This window comes from Hydra vulgaris, chromosome 04, assembly GCF_038396675.1.
Source record: "Hydra vulgaris chromosome 04, alternate assembly HydraT2T_AEP".
NCBI classification, from domain to species: domain Eukaryota; kingdom Metazoa; phylum Cnidaria; class Hydrozoa; order Anthoathecata; family Hydridae; genus Hydra; species Hydra vulgaris.
The window spans coordinates 16,597,151-16,612,871 of record NC_088923.1 but is presented as its reverse complement, the minus strand read 5'-3'; the positions used below and the strand labels follow the sequence as shown (position 1 = coordinate 16,612,871).

The 15,721-nt window shown below is 28.9% G+C and overlaps 1 protein-coding gene across 1 annotated transcript; it reads left to right on the top strand.

Annotated features, from left to right (window-relative positions):
- The first annotated feature begins 3,105 nt into the window (after positions 1-3,105).
- LOC136079225 (piggyBac transposable element-derived protein 4-like) lies at positions 3,106-6,301 on the top strand. Its single transcript, XM_065794947.1, has 3 exons — positions 3,106-3,253; positions 4,649-5,099; positions 5,257-6,301. Exons 1-3 carry the CDS (start codon positions 3,106-3,108, stop codon positions 6,299-6,301), a joined length of 1,644 nt encoding a protein of 547 aa, XP_065651019.1.
- The last annotated feature ends 9,420 nt before the right edge of the window (positions 6,302-15,721 follow it).

Here is a 15,721-nt window from a genome sequence, read left to right as displayed (position 1 = left end):
AAGGCAATATATGAAAAACATAAAAAGAGCTTCCTACAGTTATAGTAGGGGAACAATAAAATCTTAAAAAAATATATAGATGATTTTCAAATGTTGTCACAAGCTTTTTTAAAAACCTTCAAATAAAATGAACACGTTTGCTTGTCTCAGCCTAAATGTAGACTTTTTAAAACTTTTAGTGTATTTTTGTGCGTCGGTAAGAGTGCTAAGGTAGAGTGTATTTTTTCAATGGTAGAGAAAAATCTTTCAAAAATATTAGAGGTTCCAAATACCGTGTTTATTTAAGAAATTAAACGAAGATAATGTGCCAATTGTCAATTAGCAACAAACAATAATTTGGCTTCAAATTAATTGGCAGAAGCAATATTTAAACTATGAAGAAATAATTTTAGAACTTATGGGTGTTGGCGATTGGACAAATTATATCTACTTTTTGCCCCTGTTATTTGCAATATGTTTTACATAATTCATGTTTTACATAATTTTACATAGTAAAATTTTGACTAATAGTCATAAACCATCACTCACGTTTCAGTAAGCTTTTTAAACGCTTTAGATCTAAGATTTTATCCTACGCAAATTTTATATGGTCATAATTTTTGAACGCTTAGAGATAATACTATGAAACTTAAAAAATTATTGATGAATATAAGTCTAGTTGAGAATAGTACAAAAAATAATTTATCAACTTGTTGGTCTCACGTTTGGGGCAGGTGTAGCAAAAGTTTTGGGGCTTTTTTGTTCTCAGCCTCCAATCATCGCAATTTTTTGCAAACTTTTATTATTTGACATAAGTATAAACATATAAATGTTTGGAGTTAGCTACATGTCTGGAAGTTAGCTATCTCAATGATCAAAAAATGCTGGATCCGCCACTGTGTTATATGTTAAGCATTTTCAATGACCTATGAAAAGCTTTTGACTCAGTAGATCGTCACATTTTACTTCAAAAACTTAAATATATGGAGTTAAAGGAATTGCTTAAAAAGGTTTAGAGACTGTTTAACAAAAAGAAAAAAGTTTGTAATTAGTAATGACGGTTATCAAAACTATTGCCTTAATATTGTCTGTGGTATTCCTCAGGATTTTATCCCTAAACCCCTACTTTTCTTAATATATATAAATTATATAAATTAAGCTTGTAGCCTAATAAGCATCATGTATGCAAATAATACCACTTTATTTCTCTTAACCAGTAATATCTTTGAACTCTATACTACTATGTATGAAGAATTAAAATATATATCTAACTGGTTTAAATATAATAAGTTAACTTTAAATATTATTAGAACCAAATGGACTTTTTTCCATTTGTAAAAAAGCGATTATTACCAACAAACTTGTCACAACTTTATATTGACAAAACTGAAATAAATTTAGATACAAAACTCTTTTTACTGAATATTGAGATTAATAAATTTATTTGAAATCAATGCATTTATAATTTTATGTTTTGTATATTTATGTAGAAGTAAGTAATTTAAACATATTTTAGCCTACCGTTTTTAATGATACTTTCAAACTGAAACCTGACAACAAATACGATATGAGAAACATTAATTATTTAAATAAGCCATTTTGTCACACAAAATTTGATTAATTTTACATTGCTTATTGTGAACCCCACTTATGGAATCATATTGCTTCGCAGAATTTTGATCTACCAACTTCCTTTTATCTTTTCAAACTCAACCGAAAAAAATGCATTCTTCTACTTGATAATTTATTTCTAATATTATAAAAGTTGTTATACATCTTGGATTTTAGCACTTTATTTTTACTTTATTTTTTAAAATATTATACTTATAAATCTTTGAAAAAATCAATCATTTACTTTTATATATCTGTTAGAGTCATTCCCAGCGCTGACATCCACCGTTTCGATGTTTAAAATTTTAAAACTTTATCTAGTTAAGTAAGTTTTTTGCCCTAATTAAAAATGGCTTCCAACATTGTTTCGCCATCCCAATACGGCTTCACTTCAGAGTTAGACATTTTATATGTTTATTATATATTCATATATCTTTATAATTACGTTTAAGAAATATTTTGTATAGAGATTATTAGTTGAATTTTTTTTATAAATTTTTTTTATGATTTTTTATTTATCTTTAAAATATTTTTTACTTTTATATTTTTCAATAAATAATTTGTAAACTATACACATATTTTACAATTATTGTAAATACGTAAAAATGGGGGTCGGTGATAAGACAAAAAAATGCCCCGCCAATGTTTTTATTTATATACTTTAAAATTATAAATGTTATCAAACGGAGAAATTATAAGCAAACAAAACAAAACAAAAAACAAAAACAAAAAAATACCCCCGTCATAAAATTGTTTGACAAAAATATATTTTGGCTGTTTGAAATAAAGATTGGTTTCCAATAGTTGTAGAACAACTTTGTTGTTACGGAAACATAAACAAATTAATTGTTGTCAACAAAGTGGCACAACATGTTGTGCAACATTTTTAAAGCTAAAACTAAGCTTAAGTTTTCTTCTGACTTCCTGAGCTTCGCGCCAAAAAGTCTGATAAAACGTAGATCTTACAGCTAATTGATGATATATGAGGGGTCAAAATTAAATGAGTTTACGTGGTGATTGGACAATTTAATTTATTTAACATTGTTAAAATTAAAATATTAAAAGTTGAACTTTTTATATTCTTTTTATTTTTATTACTTTTATATACATTAAATTTTAATGAATATAAAAGTAATAAAAATAATCATAATCATAATAAAAATAACAATACTTATTTTAATTTAAAATGAAAAAGTTCACTAGTTTTTCTTTAAATAATTGAACGTTGATTAGACTGCGTTAATTTGGCATATTTTTAATTCAACTTTTTTATTACAAAACAATAAAAGTATACTTAACTCATTTTTACTAATTAAAACTAATAAAATTTATTCTTAACTCGTTTTTTGAAAAATTGACTTGCTTACTTCTGACTACCCAAATATAATAACTTAACAGCTGTTTAATAGACACTAGATAATCGGTCTCGAGTCTCGATTTCTCGTCTGGTATCGGTGCGATACCATAATGTATCGGTATCGAAATCACGCGATACTGTTATCGAAAGTATCGTTAATGTTGGTACCGTTTGGTCTCGTTTGGTCTCGATATGATACTTTACAGTATCGACTTCAAGATCATGCGATACTGGTATCTAAAGTATCGTTTATGTTGGTATCGTTTGGTCTCGGTGCGATACCTTACGGTATCGATATCGATACTAGTATCAAAAGTTATCGGTTATGTTGGTATTGTTTGGTACCGATAGTATCATTTGGCATTCGGGTTAACTACTTCTTTCCCTATCTAAGAAACGTCAAACTTCAAAATATTATAGATAAAATAAAAAAAAAATAAGAAAAAATAAAAAAAATTTATATAACCATTCAATATATTTATTATTACTATTATACAACCTTTCTAAAATCATTCTAAATATCAAATGAAACAGTTGTTTTATTTTGAAAAAACGCAAACCTAATTTTTTATATTTTTTTTGGTCCGACTACCCCCCTAGAACAATAACCTGGATCAGCCCCTGCAATGTGTAATTTTCCATGTTGTAGTTCCAACTCTATCAAATTTTTATTCCATTCAAGCGAAAATTTTTTTGCGCGGATATAATCTACAAGGAAATAGTTTTGCAATCGTTAAAGAGTGTTTTTCATATAATTCTCCATAGAAAATTGCTTGTGATGCAATGGTTAATGATTATTCTAAACGATTATTAGAAATGTTTGTTCAAAGGGAATTAGTTTTGTAACTATCATTAATTAGAATTTTTCATATAATTCTCCAAAGGGAATTGTTTGTGATGCAATCGTTAATGACTATTCTAAACGCTTATTAGAAATGATTATTCAAGGGGAATTGATTTCGTAACAGTCACTACAGTTATTTTAGTTTAATTAATTGTGTGATATCGCATTCATATTTTAATTTCTCTTCTGGTATTGTTACTTTAATTAATTCTCTCGTGGTATCGTATTCTCGCTTTGTTCTGTGTTCAACATTCAACACTAAACTTTAGTTTTAAACAATTAAACATTAGTATGCTTTAGTTATTAAAGAAAACTAATCTTCACTCGTTTTGCCTTTTACAACATCTTTAATCTGGGATTATTTCAAAAAAAATATAGGTAAGCACTAAGTATTTTTTATACTTTATCTCAAAAGGTAATTGCCGGCAATGTCGGGAAATAATTCTAAAAACAGATACCGGCAGAATTATTATTAGATAAATAACTTAACCCTTTAAGACAAAACGCCGTAATAATACGGAGGACCGTTTTAGGAGTTAAGGAGCACCGCCGTAATAATACGCACTGGTATAAGGTATTACTTATAGAGTTTGTAACACCTTAAAATTAGTCATACACCCTTCAAACCACGATTTTACTATTCTCGAATGTTCTACGGAACTAATAAACACAAATTTCGTTTAGAAATAAAAAAAAAAAAGGTAGATAAACGACGATCAATATCTGTTCAAGACGCTGTAAATTTTGTCTTGGAAGAAGACTCAGATCTTTCTTCGTTGACAGAATCTTAATCTGACAGGGTTAGGGTTAGGGTTAGAAGTGAAATAGAAGTGAAATAGAATTTTTAATCGAATCAGAAACAGATGAAGAATTATATCTGAGTGATTACAGTGACGATAATTTTAAGAATATTCCATCAATTGAGCAAAATATCAAGAATATAAAAGTAGTTCCAGCTCTAAAGAAGAAGAAAGTTAGTTGCTATGAGAATTTAAATTGGCAAAAGGAACCTCCTAAAGAAGGAATGAGACGATTTAATTTTATTTCTGAAGAAAAAGTCAATGGAGATATAAAAAACTCTGACCCTCTTGAATTATTTGAATATATTATTACAAACGAACTTTGTGAGTACATTGCTGAACAAACTAACATATACTTTAACCAAATGACAGGAGGTAAAGTATTTCAAAGAAGCTCTCGTATATTTAAATTTATCAATAGTGGAGCTATATTTACATCTCGTGACATACGCCTTCATTTTGCAGTGATAATCTACTGTGGTATTATTCGAAAGCCCAAATTGCGAATGTACTATACAAAAAGCAAACTGTTTGAAACACCAGGCTTTAAAAGTATACGATCGCAAAACAAATTATTATTGCTAGAGAGATTTCTTCATTTTGTAGATATTTCTAGTTTTGTGGACAAAAGTTATACAAAGGATATAAAAATTAAATACATTCAGGAGTACATTGTTAACCGCTGGAAAATTGTTACAACCAGGACGTGATATATCCATAGATGAATCATTACTTTTGTGGAAGGGAAGGCTGTCGTTTAAACAATCGATACGATCAAAAAGTGCACACTTCGGTATTAAGACGTTTGCATTGGCATGTGGGAAAACAGGATATGTCTGGAATCAAATTATATACCTTGGTGCTGGCACAGAAATTTCTCAACAATACAAATATCAGGCCACCGATGTAGTAATGTCATTATCTGAAGAACTGTTAGATGTTGGACGGTGTATATACCTTGACAATTGGTATACCTCATTGGAAATTTGTGATTTTCTTATTCAAAGAAAGACTGATGTTGTGGGAACATTACGAAGCTACAGAAAGTATCTACCAAAAGATGTTATTAACGCAAAATTGAAATCAAATGAAAGGTGTGTTGCATACGAGCAAGGATATCAATTCATGGTAATGCAATGGAAGGATAAACGTGATGTTTACATGATAACCACCTGCATACCTGATACTTTAGAAATTGTCTTACGTAAAGGTGCAAGGAAAGAAGTACCAACTGTTATCCACATTTACAACAGCAACATGGGTGGTGTTGATCTTAGTGATCAAATGACCACCTCCTATGCTTGTGAGCGAAAAAGGGTGAAAAAGTGGTATAAGAAGTTTTATTTTCATCTGATTAATCTTTCCATATTTAATGCACAAGTCATTCACAAAATGTTAGGAGGTAAACTAAAGGCTTTAGAATTCAGAATGCAGCTTGTTAGTGCTTTAGTTTCTTTTTATGGTTATGACATAGTAACATCCGGACAGGGTGGGAGACTAAGTCTTGATGGAAATCCAATGCGATTAGTGCATCGTCATTTTCCATCATATGCTCCGGAAACAGAATGTAAAACTGCACCTCAACGGAGGTGTGTTGTATGCAGAAAAAAGGGGAAAAGAAAAGATTCTCGTTATGAGTGCACCCCTTGTGATGTAGGGTTGTGTGCTGCACCATGTTTCCAACTCTATCATTCAAAAAAATACTACTAGTGTTAAAATATATATTTTTTAGTATTAATAACATGTTTTCTCACTAATACTGTGTTTTAAATGATATTTTTATACATTATTTTCATATTAAATTTGAATTAGTAAAAAGTTGAGTTTTATTCAAAATAACCCGCGCATTTGGATGTACGGCTAAAAAAAAAGGTGCCGCTTAAAGGGTTAACTTTAAAACTCGTAAGTTTGCGTGGCCAAGCGGATAAAGTTATGGCATATAAGCACGGAGTTCTAGTTTCAAGTCTTTCATGAGAATTCAAGTTTTTTTTTTAACTAAAAATGCAGGTTTTTTTTGCATTTTTACGTTATAACTATTATTGTTTATTAACTATAAAGATTTAAAAAAAATAATAATTTAATTGGTGGAGCAATAATTCATAAATCGCAAAGCACAGTGTGCTAAATTGAAGGCCAGGTTGTATGCCGACCCACTCTGAATTTGTTTTTGTTTCATATAAAGATGCCTAGTAACTAATTGTAAAAAAAAAAAAAAAAATTAAATTCACGCCTATCAAAGGGTCTTTTTTTGGTAATAATATTTCTGAAATTATTTAACTCTTTTGACATTTTTAGAGGTAAAATTTACAGTAAATGCCCCCAAAACTTTATTTTGCCTCAGGCCCCAAGTGAGATCGAAGCGTCCCGGCTCTATTGTTTTAATAAAAATAAAACAAAATAACAATAAAAAAGTAAAACCATTTTATTTGTTATTAAAATGTATTTTACATTTTCAGGAGAATCTGCTCTTTGTAAAACTTGTGGAAATAAGCTTGCAACAAAGCAAGCAAATACTACTGGCTTGCGAAAGCATATTCAAACACAACATCCATCGAACTTCTAAAAAAAGAAGACGAGTGGAGATCACAAGTATATGAAGAACTAAACGTAATCAAGGCAGGTGCTTCTGGATCCGCAAAAGATGTAGCCTTTAAAACTCTCACTCTCCCGAAGAAGGCGGTTACAAAAAAGTGGCCACTTCAAGATCGGCGTCAATTAGTAGTTGATCATGACATCATTACTTTGATTGCTACTGAGTGCTTGCCGTTCAGTTTTGCTGATTCTGAAAATTTTAAGAGGTTTATGAACAAAATATTACCAAATGCCACAATAAAACCTTCAACGATTTTCTCAAAAAATAAACTCCCTCAGCTTTACCATACACTGAAGGTAGTAATGCATGAAGTTATGGAAAAAGAACTCATAGAACTTAATCAGGTTGCCATAACCACTGACCACTGGACATCAAGGGCAAATGATTCATACGTGTCCGTTACATTATATCTAGCCAGACTTAACCCTAAAGAAATTTACATTAGATGTGTGCCTATTCAAAGAGCGACACACTGGTATTAGCATTGCAAAAGCACTTGATAACACACTCTCATACCCTGAATCATTAAAAAAAAATACCCAATAAACTGTGTGTTATTGATCAGGTATCAAATATGGCATGTGCTCTAAACAACAGTGTGCCTTTAATAACTAAAGAAGAAGGTTCTGTTACATGCAGTGATCACAAACTCAACATAGCACTTCAAAGAACAGTTGAGGGTACCCCGGAACTGAAAGATGCTTTTTTTAAAGCAAGCTCACCTACTACCAGGCTTCATAAATCGACAGCCTTCAGTGCTTCGTTGAAAGTTGCTTGTTCTAGGTTAGATGTGAATTATCTCAAAATACCCTCCACAGTAACCACGAGATGGAACAGCCATTACGATATACTGCACGTCACACTTCGAGTGAAGGTTCCACTCATATCCTTACGCGATACAGAAGTTGATGATTGGAAAAAAACCCTACCTACAGATGAACAGTTCCTAGTTTTTGAAGTTCCAGTACTTAAATCTGTAAAAGAATTATCAGTTTTTTTTTATCTTCTGACACAGAGATCCGAATTGACATGTCACTGTGGAAAGTAACAGCACTCATCAACTTCATCGAGAAAGAAAAATTATGTTACTCATGGAAACAACAAATTAGTAGAAAAATTCTTGGAAGACTTATTGTCAGAACTAAATAAGAGATTCCCAGACAAAGGCCGTAAATTACCCGAATTTGCACTAGGACATTACCTTCATCCATTTTTTCGTGGACATCTTCTTGATGTTGACGATGAAAATATTTAAAAACTGGTTGAAAACCATCCCACAACCAAAGAATACCTTAAGAATTCTTCATTGTCTGTCTCAAGCTCCAGAAATAACAACGGTAGTAACAATTCCGTTGCTGATAATGCACAAGGTTGGGAGGAAAATGAGTACAATATTATTTTAGCAAAGTATAAGGAAGATACTAATTCACATCATATACACGAAAACCCTCCTATTAATTTTGAAATGGAAAAATACCAAAAAACAGTAAGATTCAAAAATGCAGGAAAAACTGACACCTTAGCATGGTGGAAGCAGCATGCAGCGGAACTTCCTATCCTTTCGGGTGTTGCAAGATCTTGGTTGGCAACTCCACCAACCTCTGCATCATCTGAAAGAGCATTTTCTGCTTCTGGCTTTGTCATCGCTGATCATAGATACAATCTCGATATTGACAAGGCAGATAAGCTTGTATTTATAATGCAGAACTATTTCGCTCTTGAAAATTACATTAAAAAATGACCCATCGAACAAGAAAATGAAAGTGATATAGGACATGAATCAGACTTATCTTTGCCAATATTACGGCCGTGAACATTTTAGTGGCTAATAAAAGTATTTCAATTACTCATTTAAAAGAAATTATGGATATTCATGAAAACACAATAATGAAGCTATTTAGCGACAGGATTGATAAACTAGAGAGTAAAATATCAGTTATGCAAGAAGAAAATAAAAATTTAAAAAATGAAGTAAGCGACCTGAAAAAAAGTGTTGAATTTGTCAGTGACAAATATGAAAATTTACTATTGGAAATAGATGTTTCTAAAAAAACAGCAATGTCATCAGTATATCAACTGAACGACACAAAAATAAATATAGAAAATGATAACGTTATTAAAGATAAGTTGGCTGAACTTGAAGATAGGAGTCGCAGAAATAATTTGAGATTTAATGATATAGAAGAAAAAGAAATTGAAACCTGGCAAGAAACTGAAAGTAAAATAAGAGAAATTTTAAAAACTAAATTGGGTTTAAATGGTAATATCGAAATTGAGAGAGCCCATAGAGTTGGAAAAAAGGTGATGGGTGTTAAAAGAATAAATAGAACTATTGTTGTAAAATTTTTAAACTATAAAGACAAGAACGCGATTTTGGATAAGTTCGTAAAGGCAAAACTCTGGAATGAAAATTTGTTTATAAATGAAGATTTTAGCGAACGTACTATGGAAATAAGAAGAAAGTTATTCGCGGAAGCAAAGGAGCTACGAAGTAAAGGAAAGTATGCTAAGGTTACTTATAACAAATTATTCACACACGATTTTAAGTAAATTTTTTTTTTTTTTTTCAATTCATAGTTATAAAATTATTTAAATTCTGAAATGGATTCAAACCAACTAAATTTTGAGTCAATTTCATTTAACTTTTTTCAAATTAATGATTTTTTACTTGATAATGAATCCGATCCTGACATAAATTATTTTAGTGAAGCAAGTGCTCTGCAAAACTGCTCTTATTTTTATAACAATGAATTGAAAGATTATCTTAATAGGGATTTTCTTAATGTTATTCATTTTAATATAAGAAGTTTAAAAAAAAACTTTGATACTTTTCATAGTAATATAGAAGAAACTTTTAATATTTTTAACATAATATGCATTACAGAGACAAGGTGCAGTTCTGATGATGTTAAAAACTCAAATCTCCACCTTCCAGGTTTTAATTTAATTTCTTTAGCCCGTAAAAATAAAAAGCAAGGTGGTGGTATTCTTTTTTACGTGAATGAATACTTGCGGTTTATTAACAGGCCAGACTTAAGCATTTCTGATGGCGATAAAGAGGTTTTAAGTATTGAAATTTTAACTAAAAATGCCAAAAATATAATTTTAAGTTGTTGTTATCGCCCACCAAATGGCGTAATTGAGGATTTTAATGCCTTTTTACATAATGATATAATTAAAAAAAGTTCACATGAAAAGAAATTAAACTACATAATTGGTGATTTTAATTTAAACTGTTTTGAATACCACACTAATACTAACATTAAAAAGTTTTACAATGACATTTTCGAAATTGGAGCGATACCGTTAATAAATAAGCCTACCAGAATATCATCAACATCAGCCTCTATATTAGATAATATAATTACAACTGACGTTTTTAACTTATCTTTAAAAAAAGGTATTATTAAAAGTGACGTCTCTGATCACTTTCCCATTTTTTTCTCCATACACACAAACATCAAAAAAATTCTACACCATAATAAACCTTTCATCAAACGTTTTAAAGTAACATTAGAAAGTAAAACAATTTATAAGAATTACGCTAAAAAATTTGAAATGCAAAGAAAAAATTTAAAAAAAAGATACTACATAAATTTACTAGAAAAATATAAAGATAATTCAAAGCAAACATGGCAAGTTTTAAGAGAAATTACAGGCAGTAAGAAATTGAAAGCTAGCTCTTTACCTAAAGCTATTAAAATTAATAATAAAATATTTGATAATCCAGGAGTGGTAGCTAATAAAATGAATGAATTCTTTACTTCAGTTAGACCAAATTTAGCAAAAAAAATTTCAAACATAAACAAAACAATAAACAGATGTAGTTTTCCTTTAATATCTTATCTAAATTCTTTTGAATTGTCTTTTGATGAATTTGATAGAGCTTTTAAAATGCTAAAGTTAAATAGAGCAGTCGGTCCTGATTATATCAATGGAAACATTGTCATTGATTCATATGATATCATAAAAAATATCCTTTTTAAAATATTTAAATGTTCAATTCAACAAGGAATTTTTCCTGATGAATTAAAAATAGCTAGAGTTTCACCAATATTTAAAGGTGGAGACTTACTTAATGTTAGTAATTACCGTCCAATATCTGTTCTCTCTGTTTTCTCAAAGATTATAGAGAGAATTCTTTATAATAAAATTTTTAATCATCTTTCTCAAAATAATATCCTATACAAAAATCAATATGGGTTTAAAAAAAATAACTCCACTGAACACGCTATACTCCAAATAACACAATATATTACTGAATCATTTGAAAGTTCCAAATTTACTTTAGGCATTTTTATTGACTTGTCTAAAGCCTTTGATACGATAGATCATAAAATTCTTTTTAAAAAACTTAAATATTATGGAATCTCTGGCAATGTTTTGAAGCTTTTAAAAAGTTATTTAAGTAATAGAAAGCAATTTGTTCACTATGACGTATCATCGAAATCAAACTTGTTAGATGTAACATGCGGAGTTCCTCAAGGGTCTGTCCTAGGACCTCTCCTATTTCTCATTTACATAAACGATCTTTATGAAGCATCTAATTTAATGACAGTTATGTTTGCTGACGACACGAATTTTTTTCTATCTCATAGTAACATAATTACCCTATTTCAAAGTATGAACATAGAATTAATTAAAATTTCAGAATGGTTTAAATTAAATAAGCTTTCTCTTAACATTGAAAAAACAAAATGGTCTCTTTTTCATCCATACTACAAAAAACATCTTCTACCAAGTGAATTGCCTGCTCTTTTTATAGATGACATTCAAATTAAAAGAGTAACGGCTACAAATTTTTTAGGGGTTTTTATTGATGAAAATCTGACATGGAAAAAACACATTGAAAACTTATCCTCTAAAATTTCCAAAAGTATCGGAATACTATTTAAAATAAGAAGCATGCTAAATAAACATACTTTAATTCAGCTTTACCACTCTTTTATTCATTGCCATCTAAACTATGCTAATGCGGCTTGGGGTAGTGTAAGTAAAACTAAATTAGAACCACTTTATCGCCAACAGAAACATGTTGCACGACTTATTAATTTTAAACATCGGTTTTATCATGCTAAGCCTCTTTTAAACGAAATGAATATTCTTAATATATATCAACTTAATATTTTTAATGTATTGTGTTTTATGTTTAAATGTAAGTCTCGCACATCTCCAATTTCTTTTCACAATTTATATTCTTTAAAAGTTAAAAATAAATACAATTTGCGTAATGAAAATTTTATTCTTTAACCAGTTTTCAAAACTAATTTTGGTAAATTTTGTATTTCATTTAGAGGAGCATTTTTATGGAACAAAATACTGTTAAAACTTTTTGATTTCTCTCATGAATGGAACTTTTTCTTATATAAAAGAAAATTGAAAGAAATTCTTTTCTCAGTTGAAAACATTCTGATATATTTTTAAGTTTGTTTTGTTTTTTATTAATACTCTTAGGAAATATTTTATCGTAATTTATATATACGAAATCTTTTATCTTAACTTATATTTATATATATATATATATATATATATATATATATATATATATATATATATATGTATATATATATATATATATATATATATATATATACGTATATATGTATGTGTATTTTTGAGTAGTGTTTGTATGTGTATATATATATATATATATATATTGATGTGTAAGTATATTTATTTACATGTTTGTATGTTTAAATATGTTTAAATAATTATATTTGTATTTATGTGTGAATATTTGTCTATGAATTATTAAAGGATTATTTATTATTTAAAATCTGTTTAGGCGGTTCTCGATGACAAGATCTTATGATCTTCTGCGAGTATCCGCGTTCTTGTTGTAACGTTAACAAAATTGTAATTCTGACTATACGTATTTTATTCATTCTTATATTGTAAAACTTATTTTGAATAAATAAAAAAAAAAAAAAAAAAAAAAAAAATTAATAGAAGAAAATCCTAAAATACCAACGAAAGTACGGCAAAGGAAAAAACAACGAATTGACGATAGCCAAAATATTGTAGATTATTAAAAAACAATAACTAAATCTCTAAAAAGCAATTGTACTTGTATTTTGTTAATAAAAATTCAATAAGTCACATTTTAATTTTTTGTTTTTTGTTTTACTGAGAGTCTCGATTCGAGACCATGCGATACTATACGATTCTTTTTATTATCGGTATCGTTTGGTATCGAAGCGATACTGATAGTATCGACATTGGAATATAAGCGATACCACACGATACGAGACCTTCCTTTTTGGTATCGAGTGGTATCGAACCGATACTGATAGTATCGATATCAATATATAAGCGATACCACGCGATACGAGACCATTCTTCTCGGTATCGACTTATATGATACCGATTATCTAGTGTCTACTGTTTATAGCTATAAACTGTACATAATGTCTTTTATAGCTATGAGCTTTTTTATAGCTCTAAGCTATTTTTATTACTATAAGCAATACACAAAGATATTTTCTTCAGTTAATGTAATGCGCATAAAACTTTGCATATTATCAATCGATGTATTTTTTTATTTTTTAATAATAATATTTAAGAATAATAATATAAAAAATATTATTATATAAACTTGTTTACATTGAAATTAATAAAATATTTATTCCTTAAGATATAAAGTTTTGATTAAAAAAAATTCGCGTATAATTTATTCCACCGATTACCGAGTAACATTAATACAATACAATTCCACCGATTACCGAGTAACATTAATAAAATACTTATTATAAAGACCAGTGGGACAAGAAAACGTACTTTGATTCACAGTTTGGATTTTACTGACTTACGCAAATTCGACTTCAAATTAGCGTTTTACATGGTGAGTTGCTAAACTTTGACAAAAGATTTTATAACAGAGGGAAGTTTTTTTCTAAAGCTGTCAAATAAATCGGTATTTTCATATTTACACTAGAAGCAAAGAAACTTCCGGTACAAAAAAAAAAAAAGAAAACTACGTTAGATACGTAATTATATTTTACAGAGTTGAATAAAAATCGATTTGATCATCATAACAAAAATTTGTTATAATGATCTCTTTAAATTGTGTGTTTAAAGACAAGATTTAAAGTTTATTTTATATACGTTTTATACTCGTTTTATATTCCTTTTAAAATCATATGATTAACGCTATTAAAAGAACTTTACTTTGTTAAAATAATTCAAATTTTATTCAACGAATAATATTGCGTTTAGTATTTCTTTTAAAAGTCTTTAATGGGCGACGACCATTGAAAAGCTATTTTCGGTCACCTTAACCTGAGAAAATGCAGCACCGAAAAACAACGTGAGATAAATTGAAAAACTTTTTCCGACTAGGAATATCGCGTTTTATGTGCCAAAATTCAAGGATATTAAAACTTTCATTCACCCCCAATACGTGGCTCAATACAATATATAATATTTGTTATTTGTAAATCATGTATTTGGCATAACATGAGTGGTTTACCTCCTCCTTCAGGCGGAGATATTAAAAATGTATATTTAGACATATACTTATATATTGATGTCTAAATAAACATAGAATATATATTTAGACATATACTTATAATATATCGCGGCCGTGGAGCAGTGGTTAGAGCGCTTGCTTTATAAGCAGGTGATCCAGGTTCGAAACGAGCTTTGGACATATTTTCGCGTCACGGTAAGGAAGGAGGCGTGAACTTTCTGGCTAAATGCACTTCCTCTTAAATGCACTAAATATTTAGACATAAATTTAGACATCAAAAGGTATATTTAACTATGTTATTTAATAATATTTATTCTCAATATTTCACTAATTTTGAGAACAAATTATTTTATGCTGAATCTAAGCCTTTTTTTAAACACTTATTTTGAAATAATTCCAATGATTTCTTTAATTCGTATTAAAGCAGCATTGGACGGATCACCAGACATCATTTGTAGTGCATCTGTTCAATGCGCAATGCGCATTGGTCATTGATGATCATTGCACATGATAACATGATGATCATTGCACATGATTATTGATCATCTGTCCGATTTAAATAAACGTTGTGATATAACACCTGAAAACGAATTTTGTTTATTAAATCAATAACATTTTGAATAATTTTTATTTAGTTTGTTTTTTGATTCTATAATTTAATAAAAAGATTTTTCATACAATGATAAAAATTGTTAATATTATGTAAGTTGCATTGAACTTTTATAAATCCCCAATCAAAATTTTTTAGCGTCAGTTTAATTAAACAAATTTTATTAACCGTTTGATATTAAGTACTCGTAAGTATCAATTATTAAATAATATTAAAACCTCTACTTGTTAAGACAAAAGTTCTTCAACTTCATTGTATACATTTTTATGTAATTAACTGATCTCATCAAGTTTTTCTTTTGTGTTTCATGAATTTTAAGTAGATGATATACTCCTTGACTTTATGACCAGCACTATTTCTTGAGAAACGAGGAACCAATAGGAGTATAGCAATAAAAACATCACATTCAAAAGTTTTTTGGAAACGTATATCTAAAATTACGAGAAGACTTGAAATTAT

What these genes read in the sequence shown, in the direction of transcription:
- LOC136079225 (XM_065794947.1), top strand. Translation starts at nt 3,106, where the DNA reads ATGTTGGTACCGTTTGGTCTCGTTTGGTCTCGATATGATACTTTACAG. An exon ending in CGGTATCGATATCGATACTA is followed by an intron (nt 3,254 to 4,648) that starts GTATCAAAAGTT and finishes TAATCGAATCAG; the next exon opens with AAACAGATGAAGAATTATAT. An exon ending in CGAAAGCCCAAATTGCGAAT is followed by an intron (nt 5,100 to 5,256) that starts GTACTATACAAA and finishes AAATACATTCAG; the next exon opens with GAGTACATTGTTAACCGCTG.